Raw genomic sequence first — 18,401 nt, 5'->3', positions numbered from 1 at the left:
CAAAAACTTTTATCTTCAAAATAGAAAAACTCAGCCTCGCCCCATCTTTTTTATGGAGTATGAAAATTTAGTTCTTCCACTTTTTTTGTATTTTTTAGGACAGCAGTGGTCGGTATAAGAGACTCAATCAAGACGCACCATAATTTTTTCACTTTTTTCTCATTGATAATTATTTCTGGAACAATTCGATTGAAGCCCACTTGGTCGCTCTTATGTAATTTTTAGAAGTATAGCAGCCATAGCCGGCAGGCGTGCATTAGTCAGGTTATTAAATTGAGAAAGCGTTAATGTTTACCTATTGTGAAATGTTATCGAGGAAAACTTTTAATTTCTTTTTTTTTTTTCATAATTATAACTTTTGTTATATGTTTTTGTTTTTGTTTTTACGATGGAACTGTAAAAGTTTTGATTTTAATATAATATTCCGGGAAATGTTTACATATGTCTGTGTATGTGCATATATATATATATACATATATATACACGAATTGAAACCGTACGCCACGAATAACCAAAACTTTTACGCAAAAAGGCCGATGCATGTTTTTTATTTATTTTTTCTTTATTTAATTTCGTGATGTTTTTTTCTACATTTATATGCAAGTATTTCGTCAACATGCACATGCATACGGCGGCTTATAAAATGCTATTGTAATCGTTTTATATGCCCGTGATAAAGTGTAGGCTTGTGTGTGCGCTTTTCTGCATATATATGTACATGAGCTGAAATGTGCAGCAATTTTTAACAATTATTTACACATTGTTTATATTTCAACACAACACAAACAAGAGCGATGTGCCAATTTTTTATTCAATTTGTTCATTTCTTCATTTTCAGTTCATACATTCAGTGCACACGTACACAAGCAATGAATAATTTACTTATAATTCTTTCTCTCTTAAATATAATTTTAATGAAACATAACATCTCACCAGCTGAGTTCATATTACATCGGTTTGTTCCAAAGTGGCTTTTTGCCCCCCTTAAAACAATTTCGCTGGTAGAAAAAATCTGGGTCTTAACCGTGAAGCAGCTAATTTTTATTGGCTATATCGATACCGAAAATTAATCTTTTAGAATTTTAAGCGCTCTTTACGTTGAAGAGGATTACTGCAGTTGGCGGAAGAATCCCTTCGACACCACTTTACGGGCCAAGCTAATAATAAACCGGTAGGTTTGGGTAATAGGCACGCCCTAATTTCTCCAAAAAACTGTGAAAGTTTTACACGCTACCATATCCACCGAAAATCCGAAGCTTGCTATTCTTAAGCCACCCTTAAGCCTGGAATTACAACCGCTACTTGAAGCCACCTAAAAATTCCTCGCCCTTACGCAGCAATACTTTTATACACAAAACCTTGCGTGCGAGCAAATGTTCCCAGATTTTGCATGCTATTCCGGATACACTCTTTTTCCCTTTCCACTTAAGTAAGTTCCACCTGTTTGCACATATCACTAAAAAAGAATAGGGTCCGCATTGTATGCTATTGCGTCATATTTTCACTTCTGACTAGATTTGAGATGTTCCTCATTACAATTTACTACAGTAAACAGTGCCTTCAAACTTGAAGTTTTCGTTCCGAGTCTCCGAAAACTATGCAACACTTTTGTACATTTTCGAGAGGTTTTCGCCACCAGGATAACTTTGATAAAACTTTCGTACAACTTGATAGATCTTCTTTTCCAAACTTGACGTTACAAGACGTTTACGGAAGCAAAATAGGAAGCGAATAAGCGGCAAGCAATTTGGGAATCGGAATAAAGATGTCAAGGCTCCGAACAGCCCAATGCATTGCATTTGCAATTTGGGATTGTGGTCGTTATATACAGCGTTTAACTGTTCCCAATTAATTGCTTCTTCCTCTTAATTGTTGACAGCAAAATCATATCGATTATGAAAAGACGAATCTGGATTTGAGTAAATTTTCGTGCAAAATCTCCCGCGGAAATTGTAAGGAAATATTCGGCTAAATTCAACGAATTCATTATATTTTTTTTGCAGTCAATCACTTATAACGTTGCGAACCAAATAGTTGCGTTTATAAATGAAGAGAAATAAATCGACACGCAACCAGTAGGAAAGGAAAAGAAAACTCAAGCAACTTTGTTATCGAATATAATAAATAAAAATATATAAAGGTGTGATTTAATAGAACTCTCTGTTAAATAATTACAATTGAGATATTGTTGGATTTGAAAGCCTACTCCGTCCATATTAAAAAAAGGAAAATATTGTTGTGGACATCTATATGAAAATACCTTTCAAACAAAGTAAACGAATTCAAATTCTGCTTCTGTTAAATTCGCTTCAGATAAATCTTGATATATATATATATATATATATATGAGACTTGTAGTTAGTAACATTTTTGAAACAAATTCAAGTTATGTGTGAATTTGTTTTGAAAGCGAAACGAAAAGGGTTAGGTTAAGCTATTCCGTTACGTTTCACGAAGTGTATGGTGCAGGTCAGTTTATATGTGTTACATATTAACATAATGTACTACTATTATACTTTAACATCATTTATTCATTTAAAACGTTTTCACCGCTCGTGCTCGTAAATAAACAAAGCGTTCACTTGGTGTTTAATGATTTCCTATAAATTTTAAATGTTTGTTTTTTTTTTTACATTTTGCACTTGAATATACAATATATTTTGTATATATATATATATATATATGTAAGAGCATATACATTTATATAGGTCAAGCTTGATTGCATGGATAATTAATCCGTTAAGGATAATTTGATTAAAATTTTCTCTATTTATTTGCTTCAGAAATAAACCGAAGTAAGGCATTATTTTCACAATTAATTGCTGATTTATGCTTTCGCACATGAAAACACTTACATACCTAATTATATGCAGACATGTATAAAAGAATACTTAATAAGACCAAAACACAGCTTATACAAATTTGTGCAGGCTTTACTTAAGCTACAGGCAATTTTCGTGAAACTTTCCTGAGATTTCTGATATTTTTAAGAAATGCCGAAAACCTACAAATGATATAAAAAGGGCAGAGACTTATGTACGAAACATGGAGCTCAATATTCGTTAACACTTAATAAGTTGGTGGACTGACATACGTAAGACGATTGTTGACAAATCTGCACGAGAGAGATGAAATTCACACTACGTCATGTGGTAGGAATGTCATAAGATTTCGACACAGTTAATTTCAAGGTTCTCGGTCCCTAAAAGTCATATAGGTTCGTCGTTAATATTAGAAGGACGGAAGAGTAATCAAAATTTGATGATGATATCCTGAAGGCGCGAGTGGAATCAGATTTTCGTCAAACAATTGGGTATTTATCACTGAAGATCGGCTGCCCCTGGTCTACAGTTCAAGATCATCTTCGTCGCGTAGGAGAGTTGTGCAGGCAAGGAATATGGGTCCTTCACGATCAATCGCGTACCGTCTGCGCGTCTCCTTTGTCTCGGTATGAAGGCGATCCTCTTTTGCGACGAATTGGAATTGGAGAGGAGAAGTAGGGGCTATGCAATAATTCTTTACGAAAAAGACAATAGCTTTCTTCCGGAGAAGCACTTACTTCTATATCTCGATCCTTACTAACAAAAGCAAAAGTTTTTGTTGGTGTGTGGTAGGATTTTTCTAGTGTATCGTGTACGTCTGGAGGCAAAGAAGCAAAACCTCATGAAAAACCGATCTCTTTGATCAATAACAACAAAAAGGATGTTTCGTCGCGATAACGCGAGGCCGCAGGCTGCAGAAAAAACACAAGAAAAACAAGGTAGCTTGGATTGGAACTTTTACTTCATCCACCCTATTCACCAGATTTTTCGCCATCGGATTACCATCTTTTTAGATCGTTAGAGCATACGTTAAGAGATAGAAAATTTAACAATGTTGGAGAAGTGAAAACGCACTCGCAAAAGTGTTTCAGTGAAAAAACGGAGAGCTTTTTTAAAAGGGAAATCGAACAACTGCCTTTACTGCCTGGCAAGAAGTATTATAAAATCATGGAAATTATTTTGTTGACTAACTTTTTAAGATTTCTTTAGTAGTCGATTACTGTTCGGTCTCCCTAAGAGTACCGACATCTATGCGTCATCCTACAAACTTATTGGCTGATGTGTTAATCGCTTTACGCCACACGCACAAAGAAAACCTTTCTTTTTATAAAATTTGCAGCAATTAAATAAGCGCAACCATTAACGGACTAATAGCATTTATTAATGCACGGAGATAAATGTACGTTAAAGGTAATAATAATTATATTAAGCTTTCGTTAATATCGCGAATAATTTTCATTGCAAAACCTAATACTTCATGACAGAAAAGAATGTTTATGGAAAGTTTTTGAAAGCTTCAGCTTCTGATGATGACCGTACTTAACAGTACTTTTCAAAAGCTTTAAAAGTATTTTACTCTCAGATACTTCCATCAAAAAAAAAAATGCAAATTATTCAATCAAACAGATCAAGCTAATTGGAAATGATATTTAAATCTTCTAGCATGAGCGCGCGCTTTTTTAGGTAGTAGTGCAACCACCGTATAGCCTGGATCGTACCCTGTCCGAGTAACATCCACTTAAACTTTCAAACCAGAAAAACGCCCGAAAGTTATAAAAGCCAGAAGTGATGTGTGCTAATTTAATATTTATAGTTGTTTACTTTAATAGACTCCATTTCAAAAATAAAAAGATTTGGCCGAGAAAGCACAAAGCAATCAACTGATAGCTTATATCTTAGTTTAAGTTGCAATGTAATTTGTAGCATATATTATAGCGCATGACGTTGTATATTTTGTAGCATACATTGTGAGACATATTTTTACCGTATAGTGTAATATATATTGTAATATATATCTGCGTACGCTATGTTTAATAATGCCGGATACTATGTAAGGTAATTCGCAGCATATTTTGTTTTATATAACTCATAGTAGTATATAGTCCAACGAATATCTTGTAATGTATATTGTAGCGTATACTATAGTAGAAATGCTTGTACGCAATAGTAGAGCTTGGATTGTATTTTGTTATATATTTTGTAGATTGTTGCATAGTGCATTACAATAGATTCGTGCGTATAAGGTAGTGTATCTGGTAGTATATTCTAGAATACGTTCTGTAACATGTATTATAGTATACATTGTACTATACATTCTAGTTTATATATATATATATATATATTGTAGTGCGTCTTTTTACTTTTTAACATATCTGGTAACACGCATTGTTTCATAGATAAATGGCATAGCGGCAGTATAACAATAGTGATCGGTACATAGGGATATAAATAAGTTTTACAAGATTTTTACATTAAATAGGATAGCATCAGCTGCATCTACTGTAATCATGAAAAGATAAAAAAATTGAAGGAGACTAACGCGTTTGAGCCGCTAATTGAAGGAGAAATGCTCAAGACACAAACGGTGACATGCAGAAGCGATGCGCCAGACAGCATGGGACAGCGCCTGTGAAACATTCAAATGGGATATCCTACACTAGGCGTCATATTCACTAAAGGTTAACTGATTCTGATTGGGAGATCAATCGATTCGTTTTCTGCTTGATAAAATTTTCTATTTTAATTTAAGGAAAACATATTACATTACATATTACCACTCACTGCAAATAACTTAGAGACTTACTTATCGATTTGAAATGAATACAAAGCAGTCTTGGCTTTATGCGGTTTGCTTTACTTATTATTTAGTTGCGCACACTTTACCTTACGCTATTCAAATCAAAGATATATCCTTTAAAACGCACTCGTACGCATACGTTGGTTGACACATCTAGACTAGAAGAGAGATGAAAACCGATGTGCATTGAAAAGGTTACCGTATAAGGTATATAGAAGAGTGTTGAGCTATTTCACTTATTTAAAACACTATATGAAATCCATTTCTCGGTCACTTCATCGCTTAATTGAAGTTTCGACAATAACACTTGAATTTAATTGAAAATTTCAATTACGTAGAGTGTTTACGCTGTTAGTTGAATGAAAAATATGAATTTTTGAATGATGGACGTAAATAAAAAAACAAATCGTGTAAAAGTTAAAAATTCTCTTAAATTGTCCGACTTAAAGGGGAATACATTATGTGTATATAAGATGTGCATAATTTTAAGAAAACAAAACTCAAAAAGTACTAACAAACTGATTGCCGAAAACGAAAACAAATATTGATAGAAAGAAATGTTTTTTCTTTCTTATTATTATTTTTTTTTTTTTTCTTGATTAGTGAAGACGAATCAAATGAATCAAGTGGAAAACATAATAAACGAGAAAAAAATTCTTTTCGTCTTATGACGATTCCTGGATGCCCTAAAGCTAAGATTAACATTTTAGTTGAAGCAATTCAGTTGGTTTTTCGTTATTGGTTATTAGTGACATACTGACGAGCGGCAAATTTTAAAAGGTGTTATATGTTCATCTAATACCCAGCCTAGGTGGCTAGCAGCTCTAGTATCCATTGTAACTATGAGCCATAGCTTTTTGCTTCTGTTGGTTATATTTATACGAGAACGACGCACGCATCACTGAGAAATGTATACGCCTAGTAAGTGTCCCAGTCACAGAAGGACAAAGAGATAGATAGATAGATAGATAGAAGAGATTAAATCGGTTCAAAAAACCCCCTACGAGATAACCAACAACTGCTTATGAACGTTACAAAAGAAAAATCTCTTATAGCTTGCTTTCTTCGTTGATACGCTGATCTCGGAGACCGACTAATGGTTTCTCCTTTATTGGGCTCATAATTATTTTGATTACTTAATAAATATTTTATTTCGCTTTCGATGTTTAGGTACAAGTGCTACAAAAAGAATGTCACAAGCAATAAGACTCTAAACTCCGCTTGCACATTTAAAAATGCACACAGAAATAAATGAAACTTTTAGTGTAAGACGATGACGCAACAAAAAAAAAAGGAATTGAATTGTACGCTTGATTGGCGGAAAAATCGAATTGAATGCTACTTAATTTCCTGGAAAATTTAAATAGAAGAATTATTTGGATATTCAACTATGATGGCCGTAATGCTCAAATATATAGCTTCTCTTCACCAATTTATTTTTATAACTGTCACTTAAGCGAGGATGATAAGTTAACATTTTCATTGAGATGCCATAAAATCGATATGTTTTTCATTAGCTATATTTTCTGAGTGGTTTTGAATTATCCGTCTATCAAATCAATTTGGCAAGCTTTCTTATTTAATACCTAACAAAGCGTTGCTGAGTTGTGGTGGCTAAGAAGCGACGGGAACGATGCAACGAACCATAAAGCAGATCAAGACAAAGACTAACAAGAACTGGTAAAAGCGAATACTGTTAGCATCCGGACTTAGGGCGATTATAAGCTGCTCCGCTCAATACGACGTAACGATGCAATCGCGCTGACCATTGAAGAAAACTACAGACTAACTTTTGAGCATGACAAAGCTCAGCTTCGTAGTGAAAAGGCTGGTCAGGAAACGTGGGTAGCCTGAAAAGAATTTTTGCGCTTACAGACGAGAAGACAATATTTCGAGTAAACTGTTTTTCTCTTTCTCTTTTCATTCATCTCATTCATACATTGAAAAACAAGAAACATTAGGTCTCGTTTTTACCCTTAACATCTCGAGTCAGTCTAAAAGCCCTATCCTAACATCATGGAGGTGTTACGATTCACAAGAATTGTTTTATAATTTTACTGATATAGGAAAGGACGAGAAGAAAACACGTTGCTTTCTCTAATGACCACTAAGCGATTAACAATGCCAATGGCTATACAAGGATGTAAATTACTTAGATAATCATTATAGGACAAAAGTTAAATGCGATGCTCACAAACTCTTATTGAATAGGTCTACCTACTAAAGTAATAGTTGTTTAAGTTTACTTCGCTTGCTTTTAAATTATCTCCAAAAAGTATTAATAGTAATACTTGCAGCGATCACTTTCGTTACAGCAGTGGCTTTTGTATGAAAAGCTCCCGAAGGATGATTTGTTGATTTATAATTTCAAAAGGACAAATAACCTTTCAACTCCTAATTGACCTAATTGAATAGTAAAAGAAAATTTGTTCGCTTTAAGTTAGACGTTATACAAGCCGTTATCGATTACTTCTCTTTAAAGATATTGTAAATCTTAAATAAAAGAAAATAGGTGTTCAAGCGTTTAGACGGTTGTTTGAATTTACTTTAGTTATGTCTTCGTTGCGTTGGGAATTTAAATTTGTATAACACCCCTTATAACAGACATGTGTACATAAGCAGCCAAACAAACAATCCAAGACTTGATGAATGTCAACGTCGGTATAACGAGAATTACAACAAAACCAACAAAAGCTATCATAAAAACAAAAGTTTAAAGTACAGTAAAGAGAGCTGGTTAAGCCGAACTTTCGATCCCTATCGACTGCAGGTAACTTATATAATGAATTTTATTAAAACATTGTCAAAATTGCTTCGTTATCAACGAATAAGAAATCTGTAGACTACAACTTAATCCACTTTAACTATCAAAAGATGAAATGTTTATTTCAAGGTTATCTGACCAATCCACATTTCCGAATGTTACTAATGATAGCATAAAATTGATAATAACGCTTTGCCAATGATTTTAATAGAAACGAGAGAAAACAAAAGTAAACCTCAAGTCTTTAAGAGGAAAACAATAATGAAATTCATCAGAAGCCACCAGAACATCGATTTAAAACCAACTGAGATTGTAATATGATAATTATAATAATCACCGGAAGATATCATATGTTTTCCTTTTCATTTGCAACATTTAAAATTTTCAAAAATCGCACGAATAAATTGAAAATTTTCGCTTTAGCGAATTTGCTCTTAAACGATATCCGTAATAAGAACGCTCTTAAGCAAGCGTAGCAAAGCAGCGTTTAAGCAGCTTAATTCAATGATTTGGGATTAAGATGAAAAATTGAAATTAATTGATCAATTACTTACATTGATAATGAAGGCGAACAATATCTATCACTTAATGAGAAACTAAATTTCAAAAGGACGATTCACTTATGAATCTTTAAAACGTTCATAACAACGATTAAATTGGGATAGAATTTTGTAAAAATTTCTTGTTGAGCCAGTCAGTAATGGTCAAAAATCATATCCGAAAATCCATATATTTATAGTAAGTCGATTTATCCATTTTCGTCCGTCCGTCTGACCGTCCTTTTCGTCCATCTGTTTTTCTCTTCCTTTCTATTATCCAAAGGTGTGACTCAAGCATAACAACTAATACTCTTCGGCTTAATCAGGTCGAAAAATAATTGAAAAAACTTAAAATTAATTCCAAATTTGATATCTAAAGTATTTTTGCTATTAAATTGAAAATTTCGCGCAAACATATGTCAATGTTAACGAAGACTTTTCACTGGAAGACGCTGTATAGTACATACATAGATTCGATATATGAGGATAAACATGAACCTAATAAATCAGCGCAATTTTATTTATTTCAAAGGCTACATAAATGTCGCCTGTTGGACTGTTGGGTAGGAATATGCCTATCGAATAGTTTATATTATGTGTTAAATGAGCGAAAATTCGCCTTAAGCCCAATAAAATATTTCCATTATTTATATTAACCGTTATGTACGCACATTGTAACGAGAGAACCTTAAGCCACAACGCAATCTAGGAAAACATTTTATATTGTGTATGTGTAGATATCTGGTGGGTTTTCAGTTGAAATCAGCAAATCAAGCTTGTTTATAAAGGATATAAAGAATAGAATTCTCTCTCCAAACCCCTAAAGAATTTAATTGCAAGCTATATAAAATTTGCTTGCTTCACTTCTTTGTTGCGCACACAATTCATTGAAATTCAAAGAAAAATATAAAACGTAATAGGTATGTATAAAATTTTTATAGCAATAGTATATACGTACATTCTTAAAAGTCAAATGGTTTGACGTTTGGCTCTTTTATTATAAAATAAGTAAGAAAGTTTTTATTTAATTACCTCATGACACCCGCCCCACCTAAGATAATATTAAATTTCGGCCTATTGCGAACGCATTTGCAATCATTTTCATGGAGCTAGGTGATAAGGACCACACCTACAAAATTTTCAAACTTAATGTGAACAGATAAATAATAGACTGACATACATCAAATTACGCTTACATACATCACACACACATAACACTTATCAAAAACTCCAAATTTCGTAACAGAGCGGGTCTCTTAGCATCTAATCTCAACTCAATGGACTACGCAGATTGTACATCATGTGTTTCAGTTTTCTTGCTACCAAGAGTCCAAACCACACCCCTTCCCTTGACATACATGGATTTCTTTTTTTTATGTTTTAAAGATCGGCTTTCTTTAAATGTATTCTATCGAAAAGAAGCGCATATAGTGCTAGACAAGGGCAAGCAAAACTTGTCCGATTGGCCGATTTCGCGAATGGTGCTGTAGAGGGGCAAGGGGGTACATAAACATGAGCAGGGAGAATAACAGACAAGAGTAGGAAAGGATAGAGAAAAAGACAGGCAGGCAGAAGAACGGCCATGTAGGGGTATGATAGCTAGACCAGCGCCCGGTCCGAAGGAGTAATGGATACATATGTGAATTAGCGGAGAGAGGTCAGATTAGAAGAGCGCACGGATGCTTGGAGCATTGAACGGACGGAAGACGGACTCTCATGTGTCAAGCAAACAGTCGGATAAATGGTGACCTTGACAAAGCACACACATACAGACATACCATACTTGCGTGTAAAGCAATCGAAATATTGTTTAAGCAAAGCTAAATCCTTACGGGAGTTGATGCACATATATACTGTATAGGATCTCTGACTAGTGTTTTATTGAGCGAAGGATATCAAATGCCAATCTTAACGTACCCAGTCTTTCAATTACGGATGCAAATAAATCATAAAATATGACTCAATCTTAGATTATTTTATTTTCCTTCATGTTGTTGCGTCGTTTAGAAATCTCGGAAGATAAAATAAGTATAAAGTAGGTAATGGCAGACAACATTGTTCATTTTGATAATTAAAAAATTAAATTACGCTGACTAACGTTGCAATATTTTGCATTTTTTTAGTTTTACATCAACTGAAACAATTCTTTTTCCATTTTTATGAAAACGTTAAGTAAAACAGAGTAAAGTTTTTCCTCAAAACACAGTTTTTGAGTGCCGTTCTTCCGGAAGGGGCTAATCAGGATGTATGTTTACGGATCTGTGGTATTTCGTAGTAGATGTGATAAGATTAGAATCAAACAATAAGATGAGTTGCAAAAATCACTTACTTCCATTTAGAATTTTCAGAAGTCGTAATTGCGATATGATAAATATGTTACCGAAAGAATGACAAAAGATAATCAATTGAATTTAAAATGACATATACATATAAATACATAAGAAAGTATTTATGAATTTGTTTACAAAAACCACTATGTCGTTGCTCTTTGTCTTAATATTTTTCATAGACGAACCTAAGGTCGGGCTTTAAAGGGGAACCCTTTCGGGTTTTAACTTTTTATCTTAGTGTTTTCAACTTGCAAATTTTCAGTCACAAACTAGCAAACACACACAAGTATGGGTAAATTCAATCGATTTACGGTAGCAAAATATTACCAGTGATATTCTTGGCATATAATGCATACAGTTTTCCTTATTCAAATATCATCATGTGTTTGATTTGTTGCTTTTTTGCAGGCAATTGGACCACAACGGTGTTTTGAATGAATAACAGCACATTGTACAAAAGATTTTACGTGTCCAAAACGTTCCCAGCAGAACTAACTGTCTGTGATTTACTACTTTGTGAATTTTATTGAAATTTTTGAAAAACTATATACGTATGTACATACATAAAGAATATTTTAATTTGCAGAAAACTAATGGAACGATAAGTAAGCTGTCGCCACTTTTCAGAAGAGTCCGTAGTTAGCAATACCAAGTACTGAATGAAAAATATGACTCCTCTGTCTAAAAGCATTTTATGGACAAGTAAAACTTATCCTACTGGACTCTGCGCGGATGCATGAAACACACAGAAGGACTTGACAGAATCGAGGTAGGCTTGCCCTACCGTCTGTCCGCCTTAAATTCTTATATTCAAGCCAGGCATTTGCTACACGAACGTGTTTTAAACCAATTGAAAATTTAAAAAAAAAAGTCCCTGTCCAAACACTTACATGGGCACGTAAAGCTTATCTCTATTCCAAGATATCGAACTTGTTCCGATATCTGACCACAAATGACATTACAAAAAAAAAAAAAAACCCATTTATAAAATCTTTATAAAGTATTTTTGTTAAATACATGCTAAATTTTGATGATAACTTTTGGAATTTACACATACACCCTGAACATGACAATTCAAACGCATTTTATGTTAGCATAGCTACGTGACTTTCACACGTTTTCTGTCGAGTAAAATTTTCCAATAATCGTATATGAAACGTTACTTATTCTAAAAATGTTGTTACCTTCAAAAAGATACAGGAGAAAATATATTGAAGAGTAAAAGATATATAAAAAAAATACAAAGAAAATAAATAAATAAAAATTCTCGCTGCGTTGCGCACAGGCGAGGGAAGAGGGATTCAATAAGAAACAATAATTGAATGTAATTCTTGTTACTCTTGATAAATTTTTTCTTTTTTTTGCTACCTCGGATTATTGCATCATCGAATAAGTTCTCGCTGTAGTCGTGGCCAATGCTAGTGTAAGCGAGAACTAGAAATAGTAAGTAAATAAAACTGCGAGAATATAGAGTTTGGCATCTTTGCGCTAAAACACCATAATTTGCGGAAACATGATTTTCTCTGTTTAATTTGAGAAATACTCCTGCCGATTTGTTGCAACAGGGACAATGCTTGCATTACGATATTCAAAGTGTAAACATTTACAACAGAACCATGATGGAGCCTAAGCGAACAATTAGCATAAATAAATTATAAAGCCGTATGTCTATACCGATCTTATTTCAAAGAAATTCGTTAGATGTGGTGTGCTGCGAGAACCCATCATTAGGGTGCCCCACCAATGAACATTGCCATTGAGACTAAAACGGGCACAATAGGGCCAAATCGGGAGTTTTTCTGGATTGAAAAATTTAACCTTATATGGCAAACGCCTACATAACCTAACCTAAATAGCACTAACAAGCAATGTCATCGTCATATTTGTTCCGATTAACACTGCTTTTTACTGGTAACTTATTAATCATAAAATGAGGCACTTGTGTAAGCGTCCGCAAGAGACTATTCGTGCATTCGTGTGCACAAAATCCATATTCTGCCAAGATATCGCAGAAACTATTATCTAGCGAGTGATAGGCAATATCTTGCACAATTTTAATTTCCACTAAGAAATCAGCGGAAGCGCTTACTCACACCCGCAATAGAAATTTTCTAAAATAATTTTATTTGTAAAAATCACTCGAGAGAATGGTCCTCGTACGAACAATAAAAACAGAGTTGAACTGGATGAGTATTTTGCATTTTTCCTTTTAATTGATTTTTATCATTTTAAAGAAGCAATAATAAAAGATTAAGATCTATAAAAATGTTATTAAGCTTTTATTTTTGAAAATAATCCTAATAAATAAAAGTACTTCTTCGACCCTAAGGAGATGAATACGTCCTCAATATTTATTCTAAGGTGAATAGTATTTCTATTCTTTCTTCTTCAAATTATTATTATCGTTGAAGAAAACGGAAAGCCACAAACTATGATAAAAGTTTCCTTTCTATAACAAAAATGTAAAGTTTTCAATATGTTCACACATATATACACGCATAGTCGATATGCATAGCCATTCATAACCATTATATAGGGAAATGATGATAAAAAGCAATTGATTTTTTTAGACACTTCATGCAGATGAAAATCTTTCAAGAGTTTATGATATTCTGGACGAATAAATGTACAGATAAAAACGTATTCATGGAAAACGGAAATTGAAATTGATTTTCTTCCGGCTTTATAATCCAAGAAAAAAAAATGGAATAAATGAAAAATTATTTTTTTTTCCATTTCAATAATTACATAGCAATAGACGTAATACACTTTTTGCGTCTGAAAAACAAATGCAAGGACTATAGTGTGCCACGGGCGACCATCAGCTATACATTGACGACGACATTTCCAAATAAGTGACTGTATGGGAAGTAATCGAAAAAGTGATCCGATCCGAATCACTTTCAGTAACGTATGACCTTGGGCCGAAGCACGTTGGTTTATCCAATTTCGTCGAAATATCTCGAAAATTGCGACTTGTATGTTGAACACAAATACACAAACTTTTATTCCAAAATGATTCTGACTCGCCCAATGAATCGTGGCAGATTAAATAATATAAAATCGGCTCAGAACTTCGTTCGTCTAATCGTCTGATAGCAATTTTAGCCTCAAGAATGACTACGAGTTCTGTGCTCAAAACTTCAATCGCTATTTATTTTAGTCTTCAAACTTAATTTTAAAATTATAAAAAAAAAAAAATTCTTTTATTTTTTACCTAGTAGTAGAATCTTTACGGGGAGAAAAACGATTGATCTATAAAACTTGGAACTGTAACATCTGGCTGAGTGAGCGAGGAGACAAAGGATCTGCCAACTCAATGGTTGAAGTATTTTGCAAAATTTTATTGAAGAAATCTTTGGACAGGGAAAGCTGAGCATACTTTATATGGTTAAGAAATCATTGAATTGTTTTTTCCCCTGATTATCTGAGTTATTCTGAAAACCATTCAACAGGGGTACAAAGCTGTTTTTAAAAAGCTCTCCGACTATGGTTTATGTGAAGCAAGCATTACAATTTCAAAGATATTTATGCAATTACGAGACATTTTCAAACATTGCAAATTATTCCTAGTTCCAACACCACACTGTAAAGCTCCACACATGCTTTCAAGTATTTCCTCAACAACGAAAATATTTATCGATCAAACTGAACACCATTGAATAGCGCATTAACTTGACTACAATATCCATGTGACGGAATTTGCTAACATAAAATTCCTTTATCTCTTAAACTACTCACTGACTAATTTAGTCGTAGACGTAAAAAAAATTTAGATAAAAAATTTAAAAAAAAAAAAAAATGTACAAGTATTTAATTATTTTTTATGTAAAAATAAAATGAGTTTAACAAAGATTTTTTTACGTTATTACCCACCAGGTATGAAAAGTATTTTTAAAAAAGTTTCTTATTAGATTATAACAAAAAATTAAAGGAGATAAATTTTATCGCAGGCATAGCATTAAACTATCAGCAAAACAATGGCGACGAATATATGCAACATATTGATCTTTTGGATTTAACGAAAAAGTACGTGTGCAAATTATGAGAACTCGACGATGTAGATAATAGAAGAAGGAAGAAAATATAGATTTTTTTTTTTGTTGTTTTTATAGCACAAATCCCGATGAGATTGTACGTAAAATATTGGCCGGGGATTACAATGAAAGTCAAGTACCAGCGGCGACAAGTAATAACAACAACATCGATATTATAAGCCCACACGAAGACAGAGCTTTAAAGAAAGCGATTGCAAAGTTACAACGTAAACTGCAAGAACCGACTAAAAAGAAATTTTATATTCATACGCGTTCAGATGCTCACATATTGCCTCTAACGAATGTGGCTTTCGATAGAATTGGCGAACGCTGTCTAACCGGAAGCTATGACAGAACGTGCCGCATCATAAACACCCAAACTGGTTGCGAAGAGCATGTACTCAGGGAGCATAACAATGTTGTTTTCTCGGTTGCTTTCAATTTACCAAAATGGTAAATATGTGCATATTTCAGATAATACGATACGTGCACACATACCTATACATATCTTTATATATATATATATACCTTTTTTACTCGCTTACGTTCATTTACAGCTCACTCACTATGTCTATTATTACACGTCACACATGATTCGTATACATATATTCATAAGCATTCACTTTTATTCGATGTAATGTACATACACATGTAGTGGAAAGAGAAAATTTTTTCAAATTATGTTCATGACGATACGTTTGTTATACCCTATAGGTTTATAAGTATATCATGATTATACGCGCACCCGAGGCGTTCATGATGTTCATACAAAAGATTAGAAATGCACTACATAAAAAGAAAGGAAAAAAATTTCCAAGGATTCGTTTGCTTTACAAGGATTTTTTTTTTTCTCTCTCTCTCTCTAATTTCAGTGATCGCGTTGTAACCGGCTCATTTGATGGTACCGCGAAAATATGGAGTGCATCTTCAGGTCTATGTCGTTCTACATACGTGGGTCATACCGGCGAAGTGGTGGCAGCTGTTTTTCATCCTATAAATAGCAAAACCATTTGCACTGCCTCAATGGACAGTACAGCTCGGATTTTCGACGTAGAAACTACTCAGGAATTGCAAAATTTGACTTACCATGGCGCCGAAGTGATTACAACACATTTCAGTAGAGATGGCAATTTACTGCTAACTGGTTCCTTCGATAGAACCGCAGCAATTTGGGATATTCGATCGGAAAGGTAATTAATCAACACAAGTTCAGTTGAGAATCTTACATATTTAATGATATTAGAGCAATCTCTTTACATCCATTTATCCACCAACCACCTGATTCTGATTCCTGCAAATCAACTTAATAAATTCTATCAAAATATATAAAATTTACGATAGCCGCCTGCAATCGCAATTAATTCAGGCCCTACGGTTTACTATGTTTTTAAGCATGAAATCTCTTTCTTACCGAAGAGTTCACCTACGCTTTTGATCCGTGTTAGCCAAAATGACCTAACTCCCCATGTAGCTTTGATGAAAATTTATTTTGTTAATTATCAGTTCATTCAGATGGATTTACCTTATTTTTAAAATCAATTTTACGAAGCTATCACAAAACACAACAAAAAAGATTGAAAACGAATTGATTCTAAAACAAAAGACTACAACAAGCCTATAAGCTTGTAAACGTTTAGGTGCATTTCAAATTTGAAACTACTCAAGAGTTTATGTACTTTATGGGATTTTTCAAGCTTGTTTCTGTGCGTTATAAAGGCATTGAAAAAAAATTGCATTTTCATATACTACAATACTGGGTAGACGTGGCCGGTTTCCCCGTTTTTTGTACGGGCAGTACAGCAACGCCTATAGAATATGCGTTCAAATTTTTGTACAAGCAAAAAAAAACAATTTTTTATTCCTTTTAGAAAACGGAGATGTCCTCACTTTGCCTACCATTGTAGTGCTTCGCTCAATTTAATCCATATTCAATACCAACCTGAGTACGAGAACTTCAATATTTCTACCAAATTTGGAATCGATGACTAGATCTTTGCGGCCAAGAGAATGTTTACAACAGACATTGGACAGACGGACAGACACAGAGACGGAAATGCTTAAATCGATTTAGATCGCTTCCTTGTGGAATTTGCAAACGTTTTGATGAAATGAATATAGCTCTTAACCTTCGCCGGTGCGTATAAAAATCATGAGGATAGTCACATATGAAAAATTCTGCTTTCGCTATTGTATTCGGCTATCTGATAAAAGCGAAAGCTCACATTCAGTTACATGACTATCCCCTCTATGTATACAAGTGGGCACCACTTTGCCAATATCGCCGTAACTTTTTAGAAATTAAGAGAAAGAAATCCTAAACTCTATTGTGTCGATAACCGACCTTAGTACATTGTAATCGCGATCTTTGCAGTCGACAAGCCGAAAGTCAGGCTTTATTACATCATTTCCTTATGAGTTCCCTGGAGCAGATGTGTGTGCTACCCGTAGGGCTACAAAATTACTAGTTTTGTGGAAATTGCTTTCATGTCGTTTCAGTTTAATAGCGCAATTGCGTGGCCATACGGCTGAGCTTAGCAATTGTGTGTGGAATTTTCCATGTGATTTATTGGCTACCGGCTCGTTAGATAGTACGGCTTGTGTTTGGGATATGAGGCAACTTGATAAAGCATTATATCACATTGGGGATCATACAGACGAAGTATTGGATGTCGCTTTTGATAGCACCGGCAAAAGATTAGCAACAGCCAGCAATGACTGTACAGCTCGTGTATGGGATGTAAAAGGTGACTTAGCAATGCTATCAATAATGTTAGGTCATACTGATGAAGTATCAAAGGTATATTATGCTCAAATCTAAACTTTCATTGAGAATTAAAATTTTTGTATATATATAGGTATGCTTTAGTCCAGCCGGTGGTATTTTGATGACGGCATCAGCCGACGCCACAGCCCGTTTATGGTTAGTTGAGTCGGGGTTGTGTTCTCAAATACTAGCAGGTCATGAGGGTGAAGTTTTCTCATGTACATTTAACTATAGTGGCGATATCATTTTAACCGCTTCCAAAGATAATACTTGTCGTTTATGGAGATGATATGATTGGTATACGGTCAATATTTAAAAAAGAAATGATAGTAAAAAAAAAAAAAAGAG

The 18,401-nt window shown here is 33.9% G+C and overlaps 2 protein-coding genes across 2 annotated transcripts in view; one reads left to right on the top strand and one right to left on the bottom strand.

Annotated features, from left to right (window-relative positions):
• Positions 1-18,401, bottom strand: part of LOC119635170 (mitochondrial 2-oxoglutarate/malate carrier protein) — a 30,401-nt gene that overhangs the window by 11,850 nt on the left and 150 nt on the right. The window lies entirely within an intron of this gene.
• On the top strand, positions 15,092-18,398 carry LOC119635169 (dynein assembly factor with WDR repeat domains 1). The gene is made up of 6 exons (XM_038029808.1): positions 15,092-15,131; positions 15,206-15,281; positions 15,368-15,742; positions 16,162-16,479; positions 17,786-18,086; positions 18,145-18,398. Exons 1-6 carry the CDS (start codon positions 15,092-15,094, stop codon positions 18,340-18,342), a joined length of 1,308 nt encoding a protein of 435 aa, XP_037885736.1. The 3' UTR covers positions 18,343-18,398.

Source organism: Glossina fuscipes, unplaced genomic scaffold, assembly GCF_014805625.2.
Source record: "Glossina fuscipes isolate IAEA_lab_2018 unplaced genomic scaffold, Yale_Gfus_2 3, whole genome shotgun sequence".
NCBI classification, from domain to species: domain Eukaryota; kingdom Metazoa; phylum Arthropoda; class Insecta; order Diptera; family Glossinidae; genus Glossina; species Glossina fuscipes.
This window is presented reverse-complemented; position numbering and strand designations above follow the sequence as displayed.

Bases quoted from the DNA above. Each gene is read 5' to 3' on its own strand.
- LOC119635169 (XM_038029808.1), top strand. From the start codon at position 15,092: ATGAGTTTAACAAAGATTTTTTTACGTTATTACCCACCAG. The intron at 15,282-15,367 runs GTACGTGTGCAA...TTGTTTTTATAG, and splicing joins CTTTTGGATTTAACGAAAAA to CACAAATCCCGATGAGATTG. The intron at 15,743-16,161 runs GTAAATATGTGC...CTCTAATTTCAG, and splicing joins GCTTTCAATTTACCAAAATG to TGATCGCGTTGTAACCGGCT.